General features: G+C 51.7%; 1 protein-coding gene and 1 pseudogene across 1 annotated transcript in view; both read left to right on the top strand.

The window, feature by feature from the left end:
* The window catches only part of ECHDC3 (enoyl-CoA hydratase domain containing 3), a 281,205-nt gene that overhangs the window by 241,213 nt on the left and 19,671 nt on the right, over positions 1-20,321 (top strand). The window contains exon 4 of the mRNA XM_086920008.1: positions 14,746-14,946. Within this exon, the coding sequence (XP_086776134.1) occupies positions 14,746-14,946 (201 nt within the window). The remainder of the gene's footprint in view (positions 1-14,745; positions 14,947-20,321) is intronic.
* Positions 2,522-14,721, top strand: LOC147751526 (homeobox protein Hox-A9-like; annotated as a pseudogene).

Here is a 20,321-nt window from a genome sequence, read left to right as displayed (position 1 = left end):
AAGCCCTCGGGTGACAACGGGGGTAGCACATGAAGCAGAAAATCTCCGCCGAAGTTACGTGGAGTACCTGCCGGTGGCCTAGTGTCCGGAAAAGTTGAATAGATGTTTTGAACTTTTTCTAAAAAGAACCGGGCAAGAGCCTCACAGTGCTCGATGGAGCTCGTTGTTATGGCCGAGGCTCGCTTTGCCACAAGGTCCTTTACCACTTTGAAGATGGTTTTAGATGGGTTAAGGCTATTGCCGAACTCTGCAGTGTAAAAAGCTGCCCGGGCCCGACAAATAGCACGGTGGTAAGCTTTAACAGCAGCGAGATACACAGCCTTCTTCCCGCTGTCGTACACCTTCCGCCACTCCCTCTCCGCTCGCCTACAGCTGCCCTTGAGTAAGCGTAAGGCACTATCATACCAGGGGCTTGACTCCCTGGAACTGATTTTCCTAGTTGAGACAGGAATCAGGGAATCAAGTGCCTTAGTGACCCACGAGCAGAACCGGTCGTAACCTGCATCCGCGTCCTCCAAAGGACCCAACGGCACTGCCGCGAGGGCCTGATGAAGGTCCTCGAGACTCAGTTTACTCCAGTGCCGTGTGGAGATTGTCCTCACAGGAGCAGAAGAGGGAATTCCCGGCAAGGGGACATGAATGGCCACTAAGGAATGGTCTGTCCAGCCGAGCGGGGTAACGGCCGTTACTGTGGCCTCCGTCAGGTTCGTGAAAAACGGGTCCAACGTATGGCCGCCTACATGTGTGGGATGCCGCACTATTTGTTGGAGTTGAAGTGCCTCCAGATCGGCTAAGATACAACACACCGTAGGGATATTCTGATTCTCAAAGTGCAGATTGAGGTCCCCCAAAATAGAAAAGTTAGCACACCCCAACGCCAGAGAACTTACCGCGTCGGGGAAGGCAGCCCTGAATGCCACTTCGCTACCCGGAGGGCGATAGACTACCATCCCTGAAAGGGAGAACTGGGGGTTGACCTGAATTTTGAAGGTGGCACTCTCGCAGCCTACGATGTTAAGGGCGGACCAACAGCAAGAGAGACTAGATCTTACTGCGAGAGCGATACCCCCTCCCCTAGTCGATCGATTCAAGGTGAAGACCGAGAAATCTGAGGGGAATGCCAAATTAATAATGGCCGTGTCATCATCCTTCAGCCAGGTTTCCGTGATAGTCACAATATCAGGGGCCTCGTCACACATCAAGTCCCTAACGGCTTGGTGGTGTTGCACTAGAGACCTCGCATTGAAGCTCAGGATGCGCAGAGCATGGGCCTGACGGCCACGGCGCGCAGCGACCGGTAGAGTCTTCTGACAGATTTTAACCGGAAGGTCCAGTGCCCACTGACCACAGGCGCACTGATGAGGGCCACAAAGCGGGTGTATAGGTGCATGTATACATCTCGGGACAGAACGTCCTAAGACCCGCAGCGTGGCAGCAGAATAAACAATCATAGCACAATCCCGTGTAGCCGACCCTGAAGATGTTTAGATCCCTAAAGACCGCCGCGCCCGGCGCGTCCTAGGCGCGAATGGGCGCAGACGGGCAGGACTCAGGCACAACTCCGGCTAAGCGACGGCGTCCCACTGCGCGATCCCGCTGCGCGGGAAAGGACGACTTTAAGTAGGCGACTTTAAGTAGGCGAGGCGAATGACACAGCGAGCGAAGAGACGCTCCAAGATGGCGCCCGTGCAAAACCTAAACAGCCCAAGGCAAGATGGCGCCCACCGGCCCAACCCCGGGACCCGGACCCGCCAAACGGCGGTGCGTTAACTCCTTTAAATGCAGGTAAGAGGGCGGGGGACTATTCCCAAGTGAGAGCGCCTAATAACAGGGGAGAATCAAATTAAAATAAAGTAAATGCACAACAGGTAGTTAAAAAGAGCAGCGCGACCTGCAGCAAGCCAGTACCTTGACCAAGTAACTGATGACGAGTCCGCCTTAAGTAGGCGAGGCGAATGGCACAGCGAACGAAGAGACGCTCCAAGATGGCGCCCGTGCAAAACCTAAACAGCCCAAGGCAAGATGGCGCCCACCGGCCCAACCCCGGGACCCGGACCCGCCAAACGGCGGTGCGTTAACTCCTTTAAATGCAGGTAAGAGGGCGGGGGACTATTCCCAAGTGAGAGCGCCTAAAAACAGGGGAGAACCAAATTAAAATAAAGTAAATACAAAACAGGTAATTAAAAAGAGCAGCGCGACAGCAGCGCGACCTGCAGCAAGCCAGTACCTTGACCAAGTAACTGATGATGAGTCCGCCTTAAGTAGGCGAGGCGAATGGCACAGCGAGCGAAGAGACGCTCCAAGATGGCGCCCGTGCAAAACCTAAACAGCCAAGGCAAGATGGCGCCCACCGGCCCAACCCCGGAACCCGGACCCGCCAAACGGCGGTGCGTTAACTCCACTAAGTGACACAGGAGCGACAAAACTCCCTGGTATCTTCATTCATGTGAGGCCAATGAAAGTGTGAGACAAGTCTGTCCCAAGTCTTATTCTGGCCTAAGTGTCCTGCAAGGGGAATCCCATGGGCCAAGGTAAGACGGAAACCTCTCTATGACAAGGGGAGGACCAGCCTCCTGGTTGCACCAGGTTTGGGGTCTCTTGCTTCAGAATACAGGAGTCCATCATCCCAGTATACCTTGTGGGTACCTGTGGCGTTCCCTGCAGCCTCAGCAGCAGCCTGCTGTCTGAGGGATTCAAGGGAAGGGCAGTCTAACTGTGCCTTCCCCAGGTCTTCTCTGGAGGGTCCCCCTGAACCCAGAAACTCAACCTGATCAGGTTCAAGTTCTTTAGGCTCAGTTTCCCTCAGCTCTTTGAGGTCAGCCTCCTCTGAGACTTGATCCACAACCTGGGGCAAGGGGGAAGGCAATGCCTTAACCCTACTGCTCTTCTTCTTGGAAGGTGTCTGGTCCATTGTTCCAGGATCCAGCACCTGTTCAGTGGGGCATCTTCTGGCCTGTGACCTAGTCACAGCAAGGACATGTGCTGGCACACCTAACATTTCCATGTGAGTCCTCTGCTCCACTTCTGACCATAGGGATGACTCCAAATCATTGCCCAACAAACATTCAACTGGGAGGTCTGAACTAACCACAACTTTCTTTTGGCCACTTACCCCTCCCCAGGAGAAATCAACAATTGCCATACTATGGTGGGTAGTGACATTGCTGGCATTGGTCACTAGGTAGTCTGAACCTAGCATGATTTGTCCAGGGTCCACAAAGTTAGGTGTCACCATTGTGACACTGGCACAAGTGTTCCTATAGGCCTGAGCCATCTTTTCATTTATAAACGGTGTCTGTCTGTATTTGCCCAAAGTATTAAGACTTGCATCAGGGGATATATCCACATCCCCTGTACAGACAAGGACAGCCTGAGTGAGTGTGCCAACTAAGTTGTCATACCCCTCAGATCCCAAGGTTAACCCAACTAATCCCTTGGGAGGTGCACTACCACTGCTGACTGTACTAGGGGGTGCAGGTGCCTTAGGGGCTGCAGTGGTAGGAGTTTGCCCCCCTTTCTTGGTGCACTCACTAAACCAGTGAGTTTTACTCTTACAGTATTGGCACCACCTTTTAGACTGGCCTTCTTGAGTCTTCTTTTTCTGCTGTGAAGCCTGACCCCCACCCTCTTTGGTTTGTTGGGGGCCTGTCGAAGACTTCTGGTCATTTTGCTCATTCTTGTTATTACCCTTCTGGTCTGCTTTCTTCTGACCACCCTGCTTCTGGCCCTGGTTCTGCTTCACCCTTGCTCTGACCCATCTGTCTGCCTTATTTCCCAATTCTTGGGGAGAGGTCCGATCTGAGTCAACAAGGTGCTGATGCAACAACTGGTTCTGACAATTATTTAAAATCTGTGCCCTCATGATCAGATTGTACAATCCTGTGTAATCAGTAACCTTACTGCCCAGCAACCAGCCCTCCAAAGCCTTAGTGGCACAATCCACAAAGTCAGACCAATCCTGAGACTGAGTTTTCTGGGTATCCCTGAACAGCAACCTGTACTGCTCAGTGGTTAGGCCAAACCCATCTATCAGTGTACTATTCAGGACTTGGTAATTGTTAGCATCCCCAGCTCTAGTAGTGAGGAGCTTATCTCTACCTTTGCCTTCAAAGGAGAGCCACAAGACAGCTGCTCACTGACTCTGGGGGACGCACTGGACAGTGCAGGCCCTCTCCAAAGCAGTTATCCATTTGTGGATATCATCCCCTTGTTTAAAGGGGGGCACTATCTTACTGAGGTGTCTAGTGTCTAAACTCCTGTCCTTTTCTCTAGGTAAAATGCTGCCACCAGTGGGGTCTACCCCACTCAATTTCTGCTCTCTAGCAAAGGCAAGTCTCTCTTTGGCCAGGGCAAGTTCTTCCCTTTCAATCCTCAGATTGACTTCCCTCATCTTAGCTTCATGCTCTCTTCTCTGAGGGGATGTCATCCCTCTGTGAGAAGTGGTCTGAGAGCCATTGGTTCGAATGGATCTGTTAGAGCCTCTGGATAGAGACCTAACTCGTCCATTCCCAATGTTAAGCCTGCCTGAAAGTGGCCCTGGGGGTCCCCCAAGTCCATTCTCATGCCTGCTTAAGTTGGTCCTGGTGAGTCTACTGACTTCTACCTGACCCTTGTCTGCCTCATCCTCTGACACTTCCTGATCCTCCTCCTCCTCTTCGCTACCAGTGCCATTGAGTTGGAGGTCAGGGTCCCCAAGGGTTCCCTCTAAGGGGGGCATGTTCCCATCTGGATTAGAAGGGCTGTATTAGAAGCCCTCCTGGCAACATAAGTCTCTAATAGACCAATCAGGAATGGGATTGTAGAGTTAGAACCCTGTTTTAGCTTCCTGGAGGTACATATCGGTCTCATCTCCTGGAAGCTAAGAGCTGCATATCTTGAGACGACCTGTGGAGGGTCAACTGACACAAGGGGGGCCTCTGAGTTCCCTCCTTTGTCTGACATGCTTTTCTAGTGAGGTGTAAGTGGTGCACTTACCTACACTATTTGTTTGCCTACTGATCCCTTGCTAAGAGTTGTAGTCAGGGTGTGCTAGGCCCTGTTGAACTACAACAGCTGGTTCAGTAGAACTCAGAGTATTCTAAGCTAAGTTATATGTACCTGGGTACTTATGTGATCTTTCAAATGATATTCTTAGGATACGTGTGGTAAAACAACAGCAAGCTCAAATCCCAACCGCTGCTCACCAATGTGAGAAGTTGGCCTGATATGTAGTGCTCACTATTCTAGTGATCACTGTGTATCATTCCAAACGACCCTTATTGATGATTGGTTGTAAGTCAACCTTATAGACCAGCTATCCTAGTAGCATGGACAAGAGCAGTCTTTAGGCTAAACTCTAGAGGGCGTGTTAAGCCAGCTGTTATACCATCACATATACCCCTTGAACACCAAGCGAAAGGACACCACACAAGTTGTTATGAAAATAAAAGGATATTTATTTATAACACAACAGCCCTGGACTCTTTATGAGGACAGGGCGCTAAGCACAATACAAAACTCTTAACCCTTTCGATGCTGATGACGAGCTCAGCTCGTCATCACCCACGGGTGTCATGTGCTGATGACGAGCTGAGCTCGTCATGAAAACAGCAAAATGGTAATTCCCAGCACAGGAGGGGGAAAACGCCTAGCAGCCAAGAGGTTAGAGAAATACTGTAAGTCGCACAAGTTACGCAAATGCCCGAGGGGCACGGAAAACCATATACTACAAAAGTGGAATGCAAAATACTAGCAGGTAAGTAACTAGTCTCAAAGGCTTTATCGCTAGGACTGGACTACTGAACCTTCAGATTACGAGCAGGAGGCCTAGGGAGATAGGGTGCAGAGTGTGCACTCTCACGCGGGATGCAGGACAAAGTCTATGGATGCTAGATTTCGTAAAGTTAGTGTTATCGGACGAATCCGACTAGGTAGAGCTGAAACGAAAAAGGATCTGGACTCTTAGATAGTTAAGCTATGCTGGAGCACTGAAATGCTCAGGTTACCTAGCCCAGGGGCTGCGGCTGCATAGGGCTGAAAAGACGTCGGGAATCCTCGTTGCAGTCTATGGAGCCTGAAAGAAGAAGTTGCTGGCAGGCGACCAGTGATGAAGTTCGATGTGATCCAAGCCTGGATCGGTGATGAAGGATACCTGTAAGCAGAGGGGACCAAGTTCTGAATCACTAGCCAGTGATTAGATGGGCACCAGGATGGCACCGGACGAAGTCACCTCGACCAGGTGAGTGGGCGACGCTGGGCTCTGCAGTCTCTCGGACCAGGAGGCGTTGTCGGCGACCAGGATGGAGGTGCGAGCTGTCCCACGAAGGTAGCTGCTGTCGGCGATGCTGGACCCAGGATGGGGGCAACAACCCTTGGCAATTGCCAGCCCATGCTGTGGACTCAAAATGGCGTCTGGAGTGGACCAGGAGGGTCCGGGGTGCTCCTCTGTTGGAGGGGAGCAAGGGCCAGTCTGGAGCAACCAGACCAGCGATGGAAATGTCGTTGTTCGTCGTCAAGAGGGCTACAAGCCAGCAAGCAAGTAGCCGGACAACGCGGTGAGCAGCAAAGAGCAGAAGGGCCCCACGCAGATCTCGTGGATGCTGGGAGGCTGGACTTCGGTGCTGGAGCTGCTCAGGGTTAAGGCTCTCAAACAACAAAGCACTCACTCGAGGATCCCTCGGCGGTCGTGCTGGATAAGCTTCGTGCAGTTTTGAAGATGGCCGGTCCCTCGAGGTCTCGTCACACCCACGGATCTCAGCTGGGCTGATGATGTAGGTAGAGGTCAGAGGTGCCAGGGAAGCCGGGTCTCGTCGTGCTGGTCGGTCTGATTCCGGAGGAAGGACGTGCAGCAAACCGCAGTGTGCTTAGTTGGTGCCCGCAGATGCAGGGTGACTACTCCTTAGTCACAAGGGAGAAATCTTAGGAAGAAGTCTTAAGTTCCTTTCGTAGAAAGTAGTTTCAGGATTCAAAGATGATCTAATTTGGAAGGGTCCCCGCTCCCACCTTTATACTAAAGAAAGGGGCTGGTACGGGACTAGGTCCTGCCCATGGGTGGGACCAGGAAGGGGGGTGGTTACACCCCTCTCCCATGCCGGACTTTCCCCAGCTCAGGGGCTGGTGTGCCCCTGGAACTGGTTCAAACTGGCAGATGCACAGTGAGCACCGGGGTGCCACTTGCAGTCACCTTCCTATTCAGCCATGCCTACCTAGGATACACAAAACCCTGTCTGGGATGGTGCTAGCACCGCCACCGAAGGAAACCCTTTGTCCAAGCTCCCCTCGCTGGAAGGACTCCCAGCTGCAGGGGGTCAGACTTGTGTCTGTGGAGGCAGCATCCATTTTGTGATGCTGAGGCTCGAGTTAACTTTAACCGGGGTTCACAGTTACATACATGTCGTGTCCCTCTAGAAGGGTGGAATGCTAACCCCGTCGCCAGAATTGGCGAGGGGTTAGTATTCCAATTCGTATGACACCTTACTCGACATGTTTTGATAAAGCGATACCAAAGATAGCAAATAACCGCGAGGATTATAATGCACTTAAGAGTATATGGTACGCGGTATCATAGAACAGCTATTAGGACTTGGTTCCGCAAGCTGCAGAGGGGCTCAGCTCATGCCAGAGCACCATCTCACACAATTCCAAGCACTCTGCCTTCAAGATTGTTAAGGCCTGCCATAGGAGTGACTGATAGGAATACATGTGTCCATTTTAGGGTTATATATAGGTATACTATATCTACAGCAAAGGGTGATTACACCACTTTGCCCCAGCTGTCGTGCAGCCAGTTGTGTCAGATTTAGATGGCCGGCCAGGGGTGGCATAATACTTGCTGCAGCCCCTGGTAGGCCCTGGGTACACCTATGCCCTGAGTTACAGGGTCTGATAAGGTGGCCCAGTACCAATTGGTAAATGCACCTAAGGTACACGTGTCAATTTAGTGAGAGAACAGCAAGGCTGTGGGTCTGATTAGCAGGCCCACAGCCAGAGAAGTCGTAAACCAGGGAAGCAAAAAGCAAAAATCTGGGGTGATCATAGGATTGCAGACCCTACTCTCCTACATCTCTGCCACCCCAGTTCAGACATGGCTATATGCAAATCAGTCTGACCCTGTGCCTCATGGGAACAGTCCAGCCCGAACTACCAAGCCATGCTTTCCCTGGACCGGAAACAAACTTCCGAGGACCGGTTTCTGGCATTCCAGCCGTCTTCAGCCCGGCTTGCTTGAATCCAGTGGCAAAGTGAGCAAGGGACTCATGTCTGAGCATACCCTGCCACACTTAAGGCGGCCAAAAGCAGTACAAAAGGGGGTGGAAATGGACGGAGCATCTGAACCAATCAAACACTCACACACAGTCAAAAGATCTGGATTTAATCCATCACCGTTCTTTAGCCCACTCTGCCACCCCAGTTCAGACATGGCTATATGCAAATCAGTCTGACCCTGTGCCTCATGGGAACAGTCCAGCCCGAACTACCAAGCCATGCCTTCCCTGGACCGGAAACAAGCTTCCGAGGACCGGTTTCTGGCATTACAGCCGTCTTCAGCCCGGCTTGCTTGAATCCAGTGGCAAAGTGAGCAAGGGACTCACGTCTGAGCATACCCTGCCACACTTATGGCGGCTAAAAGCAGTACAAAAGGGGGTGGAAATGGACGGAGCATCTGAAGCAATCAAACACTCACACCCATTCAAAAGATCTGGATTTAATCCATCACCGTTCTTTGGCTGATCAGTGCCACAGTGCAAGTGCTCCCTATGTTAAAATGATACATTAATTGGATTCCATGTTTGGCTTATTTGGTTTACTGTCAGTCCCTAGTATAGTGCACCAGGAGTGCCAGCACTTGTAAATACAAATGCTGCTGGTGGGCTTGTAGCACTGGTTGTGCCACCCACAGAAACGGCCTAGTAAAATATGTCTAAGGTCTGCCATTGCAGAACCTGCGTGCAGTCTGGTACTGCCATGCTGACTGCGCAAGTACACCTACTTGCCAGTCTCTAAAACCTTCCCTTAACTTCATGTTAGTCACCCCTATGGTAGGCTCAAGGGCAGGGTGCATTGTAAGCATCCGGTAGGACAAGCCCTGATGTGTGTGGCATGTCCTAATAGTGAATTACAGCCATGTTCATTTTTCACTATTGTAAGGCTACCTGCTCTCCTTAGGCCAGACTGGGCTGCTGGAATTATTACACTATATAATCCTAACAGACTCAGAGAGCATGGTGGAAAGTCAAGTTTAGTATCCCTGAACTCCGAATTTAATAACACATCCTTTATGATGGATGGTTTTTAGATTCTGAATTTGAAAATAGCACTTTTAGAAAGTGACTAGTTTCTTGTCTAACTGTCTACCGGTCTGGTTTTTGTGTGTGTGACAGGAGCTGGGTGGCTCCAGAGGTCTGAATGAGTCAGTGTGGGGTGGATGAGGCATTTGCGTTTAGAGTGGGGGAAGAGTAGTTCCTGATAGCCTGCCCTGCCTGACACAATACTGGCTCCACCTCCTGCCGGGCGATTGATGGCCCTGCCCCTGCCAGTGACAATACTGGCTCCACCTCCTGCTGAGCGGCTGAGGACCCTGCCCTGCACAGTGAATAGGCCAGGTGCCTCGGCCTGGCACCACCCACAACAAACCCAGGATGGGGGAAATCCACCTGCATGGACAAAGGGATCAAAGCAGAAAAGGGGTATAAGAGAAGGACCCCTGAACCAAAGAATTTAGATCACTTCTGACAAGGAAACCTATACCAAGGACAAGAAGCCTGCTGATCCAAGGACTTGCCTGCCCCTTCTGCCAGTGTGCTGTTTGCTGGGGGGAATCCTGCAGTTACTTCTTTATTTTTGCCATGGAACAAGGAGAGAGGAACTGAGAGTGTACTCTCAAGCTTTGCCAAGAAAATCTCCAAGGGCTGGAAGAGTGCCAGTCTCCTGTTGAAGTCACAGGGCTAAAGGACTTCAACATCTGCTAAAATTGCCTGCTGCTGGAACGTGGGAGTCCAGCACACCTAAAGAAACCAGCAATCACAACGCTGCCGAATTCAGTTCGACATCGTGAGTACGACTCCAGTGTCCCCGTGCCCGATCGACGCCAGTAGCGACGCAGCTACCAATTGCCTCGACACCGAAGCCCCTCTCGACGCCGTGAGCGCTGCTCACTCTTGCAACAATGACATCGACGCCACATCCTGCTTCGCCACCGTGAGCGCTGCTCCGGCCCGACATATCTCGACGCCGCTGTGGATCACCCCGACTCCGAGGCTTGATTGACCCCGACGCCGACACTTCTCGACTCCGTGGATCATCGTTTTCTTCATTCTAAAAGGTACTGTGTTTGTGGGGTCTGTTTCGACTCCTGGCTCGACGTAGCGCTCCTTACGGTCGATGCCGCTTTGGAATAACTTTGCCTCGACGTCGTGTGACTCCTGTGGCGGTTACATTGTTGCCAGGACTGTGCTTTAGAGAAGAAGAGTTACTTTTGTTGCTAAAGAACTATTTGCTAAGGAGAAACTTTACCTGAACTATTATTTTTCCTTCCAAAGAGTATTTATTGAGATTTTGGTATATTTTTTTCCTTATTTGGTCTTGTGCTAAGCCTTATATAAACATCCTTATTTTTATAATACCTTCTGTGTTGTGTCCATTTGTGGTGTGTTCACTTTATTACTGTATATGGTCATAAATGCTTAACACACTGCCTCTGAGATGGGCCTGTCTGCTCTGCCAAGCTACCAAGGGGGTGAGCAGGGGTTAACTGAGTGTGTGATCCCCTTGCCCTGACTAGAGGAGGTGGTTCCCTATTTGTCAGAAGTATTTACCTCTGCCAACTAGACACCAGCCGATTCTAACAATTAGGAATACGAAATGGGAATCTCTCTGGACAAACACCAAAATAAAATACAAGGATGGAACACTTAGCTTTAACTCATGGGCGAATAAGGGAATCTCCACCCCGAGCCAGCTAGAAGAGAATAACAGCCCACTCACCTTCACCAACCGAAAGCAAAAACATAGCCTCCCAGACATAGAATTCTACAGCTTCCTAAAAATCATGACTAAACTACACCAAATCGGTCACCAAACATCGCACTTATACAAACTCCTGAGCCCGAGCACATCGAGATTAAATAACAAAACAATCAATTACTGGGAAACTCAGCGTAACAGCCCTTTTAGCAAGACTGAAAAGCAACGGCTATGGACATCTGCGTCAAAGAACAAAGTCACACCAACCCTAGCCTAGACAAAATACTGGCTCCTCCACAAAACCTACTGGACCCCGGCACGCCTAGCAACAGTCGGTCTCCGTAATAATGACTTTTGTTGGAACTGCCATGAACAGAAGGGAGACTTGGCACACCTAATTTTTTACTGCCCCAGAATTAGGACCTTTTGGGAAAAAGTCAGGGATTTCATGCACAACATCCTAGGATACTCACCACCTATACACTTCCATAGTGTAGTCACGGCGTTCATGGAGCCAGAACTCCAATCACAAGATGATAGCCATCTGTTAGACCTCCTGTTCACAGCGGCGGTAAAAACATTTCTTTCCAACTGGAAAGACACAAGGAAAGTGACTTTCAAGACCTGGTTCAAATGGATAACTTTCCTAAGGGGGGCGGACAACATAACTTTAAAATACTCCCCCGAGATGCACTCAAAAGGAGAGATGTGGCACACACTAGACAGCTTCCTTGGATCTCATAAGCCACCTCCCAACACAAAACTAGGGGACCTTGGTATAACTAAATACCACTTTCCTATCTCTCATCCTTTCTTTCTCTACCTTTTTCTTTTTCCTCGCTCGAAGGTAATGCAATATGTCTCCACTCTAGTAAAGCCACGGGCCACGAATAGTTACTTTCGTTTTTAGGTTTTGTTTGGCGAAAGCTGCGCTCTGCGCAGCTTTTTCGCGCAGGCGAAAACCTAATGAGTATAGTAGGGGAGACAGGAACGGCCCCCGTCTTCCATTGGCTAGCTCCATAAATGGAGGCTAGCCATTGGAAGACGGGCCTGTCCGTCAATGCCGGACCAGATTCGGGGGCGTTCCCGAGAATTTTTGGCTTTTGGCTACGTCACGCTACGTCTGCCGAAAGCCGGGAACGCCCCCGAATCTGGTCCGGCATTGACGGCACCCGGAAGGAAGTCCAGGTGAGTGCTTGCTTTTATTTTTTGGCCGTTCCCACCCCCTCTACTGCTCTCCGTGCTTTGCTCTACAATGCCCGTTCCTGCCGGCGACGGCACCCGTGGTCTCCTCTTCGCCTCTGTCCGCTCGGAAAAGGGTAGCCGTGTCTAGATGTGATCTTTTAATCTCGGCTGGCCACAATTCAAACAAAACTTTTCCGTATAACTCTAGCTATCCCCTTTTTGCATATAAAAAAAACATATGGCTTTGCCGCTATAAAAAATGATGGCTGGAAAACACTGACCCATTAATAGACTGCGGACTGATTATACGTTATTGTTCTGCTGCGCAGTCACGTGACGGCCAATGGGCGGGCACGCTGCCTCCAACTTATTAGGTGACTGTACTACTCGCTGCCTCCAAGTTGTTACATGAAATATGCAGTTTCAATTTTTTTTTACTGGAGGTCCCGCTCTGTCGTGTGAGAGTCTGTCGTGTGAGAGTCTGTCGACCTCGGGCCGCTCACCAATTGCTACGTGGACTCCTTCCTGCTGTACGACAGCGAGGAGCTGGTGCAGTCGAGGTATGCAGCGGCGGCGGCCGCCGCCTTGGGCCCACTGGCACCCCCGGGCCGGCTGCCGGACCATGCCAAGTTCACCCCCTGCAGCTTCCAGTCCAAGAGTCCGGTCTTCACCAGCTCCTGGAACCCTGTGCACCCAGCAGGAGGCGCTGGCACCGTGTACCACCATCACCACCCCTAGGAGCCCGAGGCCGGCAGGTACATGCGCTCCTGGCTGGAGCCCGTGCCCGAGGGCCTCTCCTTCCCCAGCCTGCCCTCGGCCAGGCACTACGGCGGCATCAAGCCCGAGCCTCTGCAAGGCGCCCACCGCGGGGACTGCACCACCTTTGACAGCCACACGCTCTCACTGTCCGACTACGGGACCTCCCCAGCCGACAAGCAGGGGGGCAGAGAGGGGACCTTCCCGGAGACGGCCGCGGAGAGCGAGGCCAGCGGGTATAAGCCCCCCACCGACCACAGTAAGGGCACACACCCACCTACCGCTGCTGCACACTGGAGGGGCACCGCAAGCCATTTTCAAAACAAACCTGCTCTCTCACTTTATTTATCTTTACATTTAGATGACAATGTAACTCGACACAAAGGTGACACATTTTCGCGCTCAAAGCGACGTAGATTCATATCTCGCCACAATACACATGTGTATTGGCAACATCTCCACGTCATGATTCGTTGCCACACTGCCCTTACCGGGCGTTCAGCACTGGTCTAGGCATGCATTGAACCACACGCATGACCTTGTCGGGAGAAACTCATGCAGACCCTGGATTTAAACACGAGTTACACACATTGTGTCCCTAGGCGTGAGGGTGTGTGTCTGCACGTGCGTGTAAGGATCCACGCGTGTGTAAGGTGTAGGTTGTGTGCGAGCGCGTGTGCTTACGTATTTGAATGCATATATTATTGTTTGTGAATACACAGAGTCTAGTGTGCTGGTGACTCTGTGTGTATGTGTGTCCATAATGGGTGTATATGAAAGGGTAGTGCATTTATATTCCCCTTCTAATCCTTGTGTGTGTCTCTCTCTGCCCATGGCTCGCAGTGTGTGGGGCTCGCAGTGTGTGGGGGGGCTCTGTGTGGGTTTGTGTGGGGGGCTCTGTGTGGGTGTGTGGGGGGGCTCTGTGTGGCTGTGTGTGTGGGGGGCTCTGTGGGGGTGTGTGTGAGGGGGGGGCTATGTGGGTGTGTGTGAGGGGGGATCTGTGTGGGTGTGTGTGTGTGGGGGGGCTCTGTGTGTGTGTGTGTGGGGGGGCTCTCTGTGGGTGTTTGTGGGTGTCATTTGCGAGAGATTAAGCTATTGGCATTGTAAATGACAATGCCATTTATTTATGTTAAAAAAACAAATACAAATAATGTCAAGAGCAATGCCAATAGCTCGAACTTTCAAAAAGGCAAAACCATTGCATTGTAAATGCTTGTTTTTTATGCCTTAACATATGTTGTGTAAGCCAAATGCAACAGCACAATAACAATGTCCTACATTGCCTTCTCTTTCTCTGTATTGTATAACAAAACATTTATTTTCTAATAAAAATTGTTGAAATAAAAAAAAGAAAGGTGTCACCCCGAAATCGGTGACAGGATGCTTGTTTTCGGTCCACAGGAGACCTAGCTTGGCAGTTCAGGCTGGACTTTTCGCATGAGGAACAGAGTTGAAACTGATTTGCATATGGCCATGTCTGAACTTGGGTGGCGAAGTGAGCAAAAGAACGATGATGGGTTCAACCCAGATCTAATAGAGACTGAGGGTGAGTGTCTGAAATGTTTCAGCGCTCCGTCCATCATCTTATTGTGTTTTCTTGTAACACGCACAAAACCATCCAACTGGTATCAAATATTACACTAACAAAAAGCCAGACCTATTTTTTTTTGCACGTTTGTTTCTCAACGGCACGATAGATGTTATGTTGACTAGTTAGTTATCCCTAATGTACACACCGATTAAGCTACTCTTTTTACACGTATCATAATGATGACTGGAGGATTATTCATACTGTTGATTTTATTCGTAGGAACCCCATCACATTTGGCCTGTGCCTAATATTTGCTGTTTCTTTCTGCCTAGGTCATGACCTCAATTCCAAAGATTCCTGTCCCAGTAATTGCCATGGTTAATGGGCTGGCTACAGCAGCGGGCTGCCAACTCGTGGCAAGCTGTGATATGGCAGTAGCAAGTGAAACATCTAGATTTGCTACTCCTGGGGTGAATGTGGGGCTGTTCTGTTCAACACCAGCAGTTGCCCTAGGAAGATCCGTTCCTAGAAAGGTAAGCCAAAGGCGCTCAAAGGAAACTATTTCATAAGAAGGAAACTAAATATACTGAGCTCACAGAGCGTGTATGCCGTGTTTTTTTTAATTGTGGTGAAATCACATGCTAATTGATCTCTTTATGTGAGTGACTAAGTAAAGGCCACATGTATCAAACATTTTTGTATTCACAGACGGGACGGTTCTCAGAAGCGGCCCGTTTGTAAACGTAAAAACATATTCTTATATGTATCAAATCCTGTTTTATGATTTGGTAACCGGTTACTGAATCACAAAATGGGTTTGTGATTCGCTATTTGGAAGGGGCGTGTTTAGGGCATCCCTTCCAAATAGCGAATCCTAATGGTATGTATTAATGTGTTATGACCGTGATAGCAGCCACAAGACATTCACATTTTACCACCTCTTTAAAGAGGGTGGTAACCCATTTGTAAATGGAAGGGGTCCTCAAGAGACCCCTTCCCCTTTGGAACGGCAGCAAAACGTTTTATCAGAGCAGGCAGTGGTCCCAGGGACCACTGCCTCCTCTTAGAAAATGAAAAGAGTACTTGTCATTTTTCTTTTTTTTTTTTAAGGGTGAAGAAAAAAAAACCTTTATTGTTTCAGCAGAATAAACAATACGTTCCCTCCCCAAAATTGGCATCAAGGTATAGAAAATACATGTGTACGCAGTTCACCCCCCCAGCACGGCTCCAACAGTTGCAGATAGAACAGGAAACGCAAGAATCAGATCCACGGGATACAGTGCAAGTACAGAAACTGACATAAGGAACATGTGCGTAGTCATCAGGGTAGTACCCCAGCCCCTACTCTCCCTCCCCATCCCCCGCCACCCCTTCCTCAGGTCCCGATTCCTCGGACGAGAACAATGCAGCACTAGTAGCATCAGAGTCGCTGTCAGTCGACCCCACCGCACACATCATACGCCATGCAAGCAAGTCCTCCTGTAGCTGCTCATCCCTACGCGTATGCTGCATGTGCGTTTCTTCAGCCAATGTCCATTCCCCCACATCCCGAAGCCATAATGTCATATCTGGCGCCCTTTGTCCCATCCAGGTTATAGCCACCCGCCGTCTAGCCAGCACTAAGAGCAGCTGCAGCATTTTATATGACAGATTCCTCTTCTTAGGTTTGGGGACTAGGGCTAACAAGCAATGGATCGGGGACAGGTCAAGACGCAGTCCCGTGACCCTCCGGATGTAGGCTAGCACTACCCTCCAGAAGTCCCCGACTAGTGGGCACTCCCAAGCTAGATGGAGAAATCCGGCTCCTACTGAACCACACCGAGGACAGGCATCCGATTTATCCGCCGCAATGCGGCGCAGAGCAACTGGGGTTACGTAAGTGCGGTGCATGAAATTAAAATGGATTAATTTGAAACGTGCGTTACACGATACCTTCTTGGTGAGCGTCCCTATCCGCCTCCGCTGTCCCGGGTCCAAGGCAACCCCTAAATCTGCCTCCCACGCTGCCCTGGACGGAGACACCGAAGGCGCCGAGTCGCATCTCATCGCTGTATAGAAAAGCGTTATCAATCGCCGTCCCGCGCCGCACGATAGCAAGATATTCAACGTATGGGACACCTGGGGCGCCTCAGGGAACTGTGGCCATGTCGCTCTCGCCATGTCCCGCAGGCCTCCATAGTGAAGGTATTGGCCCCCCGTAAGACTGAAGGCCTCAACAGCTCTCTCCAGGGTCACAAAGGACTCGTCCGGATATAAGTCTGCCAATGTGTCGCAGCCGCCCTCACGCCATTCCCGAAACGACATGTGCTCTTCCATTAGAGCGACCGGTGCCAATATCCATATCGGCAGCTCCCTATGAAAAGGGGCCCGTCTCAGCACTCTTTCCACCACTCGCTGCCAGATCCCCGCAGTATGCCGAACAATATACGGCAGGTTGCCATCCGCTCCTCTGCCACGCATCAGAGCCAATTGCAACGCCCTCTCATCTGCGCTACCAGCCAGGAGTTGCAATTCCCAATTTTCCACGCCCGCGAACCAGCGCGCAGCCGGTATAAGTTGGGCCGCGTAATAGTAGAGATCAAAGCGTGGGGCCTCCAAGCCCCCCTCCTCCCAGCGCCTGACCATCATGCGCAGCGCAACTCTGCTGCGTCTGCCTGCCCAGAGCAGGGAGGTAAGCATCGTGTTAAGCTTGTTGAAAATTCGAGGAGGAAGAGGACAGAGGCTATTCTGTAGGATATACAATATTCTAGGCAGCATCACCATCTTTGAGACGGCCAATCGTCCCATGAGGGAGAGAGGAAGCGTATTCCAAAAGGACACAGATTGTTGTAGGGAACTGAGCACACGGTCGGCGTTGCGGGCCAGCAATTGTTCATCAGAGACAGCCACCTGAATACCCAAATAGCGGAAGGCCTCCATCTCCCACCGCAGCCCCAGGGGCGGGAAACCCACACGAGGGTCTTCACCGCATCCCGCAAGGGGAAAGATCAGGGATTTCTCAGGATTAAGACGCAGCCCAGAAGCTGCACCAAAGCGTTCCAAGTGGCGTAACAGGATCGGCAGCGACTCCCGCGGGGAGGTCAGGTAGAACAACGCATCGTCCGCATAAAGTGAAACCAGGTGTACCACATCCCCCACTCGTATTCCCCAGGGTGCCATCTCCACGCGTAGTGTCACTGCAAGGGGCTCAATCGCCAGAGAGAACAGGAGCGGTGACAGGGGGCACCCCTGGCGGGTGCCCCTGCCCAACCTCCACTCCCCCGAGCGGGCCGCTCCGAGCCTGACCCTGGCCGTAGGCGCACTGTAAAGGATACAAATCCAAGTGCAGAAAAGGGGCCCCATCCCCGCTAACCGAAGCACCTCTAATAGGTACCCCCAGCTAACTGTATCGAAAGCTTTAGCCAGGTCTATCGAGACCAGGACCTGAGGATCCTCCCTATCGCGCACCTCATGTAGAACGTGGTTCAGACGCCGGAGATTCATGGCGGTGTTGCGGACCGGAATGAGCCCGCACTGATCATAATGAACCAAGTGTGTCATATGTGGAGCCAGCCGGGTGGCCAAGATCTTAGTAAGAATTTTGGCGTCGGTATTGATTAAAGTGATCGGCCGGTAGGCCGCAGGATCACAGTCATCCCCACCCGGTTTCAGTAGCATGCAGACCTCACCCTGCTGCATGGTGGGCGGGAGCGCAGCTCGCACCATCGCTTCATGGTAAACCTGCAAGAGATGGGGCGGGAGAGTATCAACAAACGCCTGGTAAAACTCTGGGGGAAAACCGTCTCCACCCGGCGACTTAGCCTTCGGCAGGGCGGCCACCGCCACCTTGACCTCATGAAGCGTCACTGGAGTATCCATGTCCTCAGCATCCTCTTTAGAGAGGGTCTGAAGGGGCAAATCCCAGAGGTATGGCTGATAGGACGCCTCTGTCACCAGGGGGTCAGCAGTATAGACCTTCTGCAGATGTGTGCGGAGCACCGCAAGAAGGTCCCGTTCCGAGTGTACTAGGACCCCAGCGGGATTTCTCAACGCAACAATCCGCGCAGGGGCCGATTCTCTTCGGAGAATCCAGGCCAGCAATCGGCCCGACTTGTCCCCCTCACGGTGAAGGCGTTGGCGATATCGACCAAGAGTGAATCTATCCAGCCGGTTTAGGATATCATGGACGCCTTCTCGGGCTGTCCGCTCAGAGTCCATGTTCGACCCATCCGGGTCCGATAAGGACTGGTAGTGGCTGAGGCGCTCCTCAGCACTCGCGAGGTCACGGAGCAGCTGTTTGCGAACTCCATATGTCAGACCCATACAAGTGCCCCGCACGACTGCCTTAAGGGCATCCCATTTGGTCGCAAAAGGGATATCGCCCACTTCCCAGTTCAGGTCCAGATGATTACCCAGGGACGTCTCCACATGTTCCCGTCCCACCGGATCCTGCAGAAGATCCCCTGGCATCCGCCAGGTCCTTGGGCGGGAGGAGCGGTCCACCCACTGTACCGTGCACGTCACGGGCGAGTGGTCGGATAAGAACCGGGCCTGATGTGTGACCGATAAAACAAGGGATGCGCCAATGTTGGCCGCAAGGACCCTGTCGAGCCTGCTATGTGTGTTATGTGTGGGGGTATAGCAAGTGTAAAGCTTCAGTCCCGGATTGCCGAGTCGCCAGACATCCACAGCACCCAGATTCTCCATTACCTCCCGGAGTCGTGCCGTCATCCGAGGTTTTGTACCCGCCTGGGGGGGATGCCTGTCCAGCAGTGGATCCAGTACACAATTAAAATCTCCAAACCAGAGGAGGGGGGCATCCAGGTCCGTCGCTATAAGCTCCTGCAGGCCGGTAAAGAAACTCGGGTCATCTATGTTAGGTGCATATGAGTTCACCAGCAGGAAGTCCCTCCCATCCAGTTTCACACGTATAAGAACATATCTGCCCTCAACGTCTGCCTCAACATACTGGACTGCTAGGGGTACCCCCGGAGCCACCCAGATCAGGACCCCCCTAGCATAGGTAGAGAAGGAGGAATGGAACACCTGACCCCTCCATTTCCGTGCCAATTTAAGAGCACCCTCCTCATTCAAATGCGTTTCCTGCAGGCACGCCACTGATACTCCATGCCGACGAAGGAAGGATAGCACCCTATGCCGCTTGGAGCAAGTACCCAGGCCACGCACGTTCCAAGTTAAAAATTTGAATCCCATAAGCGGTGGTCATGCCCATCCGGGCACCCAGGTTTAACTTCTGCAAACAGCCTCCTAGGGGCACGAACAGTAGTACACACTATGCCAAAAACAAATACCCCCACAACTCCCCCCAACCCCACAACACCCGCAACCACCCAACCCCAGAATCAGTCCCCCCCCCCCCCCTCCCCCACCCATAAGGAGGAATGACTCAACAGGAAAACACACCAACCCGGTCATCCCACGCCCGTGCCTTCCAAAAACAAAAGGACTCAACACCCCATCAAAACCAGTCCCCCCCGCCCCCCACCCGCGAGCAAGAGGACAGCAACAAACAAGAACGCTACCCTGCCCTTCCCCTGCCAGTGCCAGGACGTGCACAGCCACCCCATACACCCCACGCACCCCACACTCACACACAACCAACCAAAACCACCCACCCTTTCCCCCAACTCCCCGAGGACCCAATGTTCCAGGACAGTCTCTGGGAATGTTCATGAAAGTCAATACCAATGCTGGGCGACGGTACGCCATAAACTCTTGGACCTCTCACCACATCGCCTCGGCCAACATGGTGTCCATCCTCTGTTCAGCCCACCAACCAGGGTTCCCAGTGCCAGGCAGGGACAGCACTGGGCAGGCAAAAACCAGGAGGGGCGACCCACCCAACCTCCCAGGGCAACAACATTTTAACAAGACAGTACCTCATATCAGAGTTCACTCAGGCCGTGGT

Source organism: Lissotriton vulgaris, chromosome 1_1 (assembly GCF_964263255.1).
Source record: "Lissotriton vulgaris chromosome 1_1, aLisVul1.2, whole genome shotgun sequence".
Classification (NCBI taxonomy): Eukaryota; Metazoa; Chordata; class Amphibia; order Caudata; family Salamandridae; genus Lissotriton; species Lissotriton vulgaris.
This window is presented reverse-complemented; position numbering and strand designations above follow the sequence as displayed.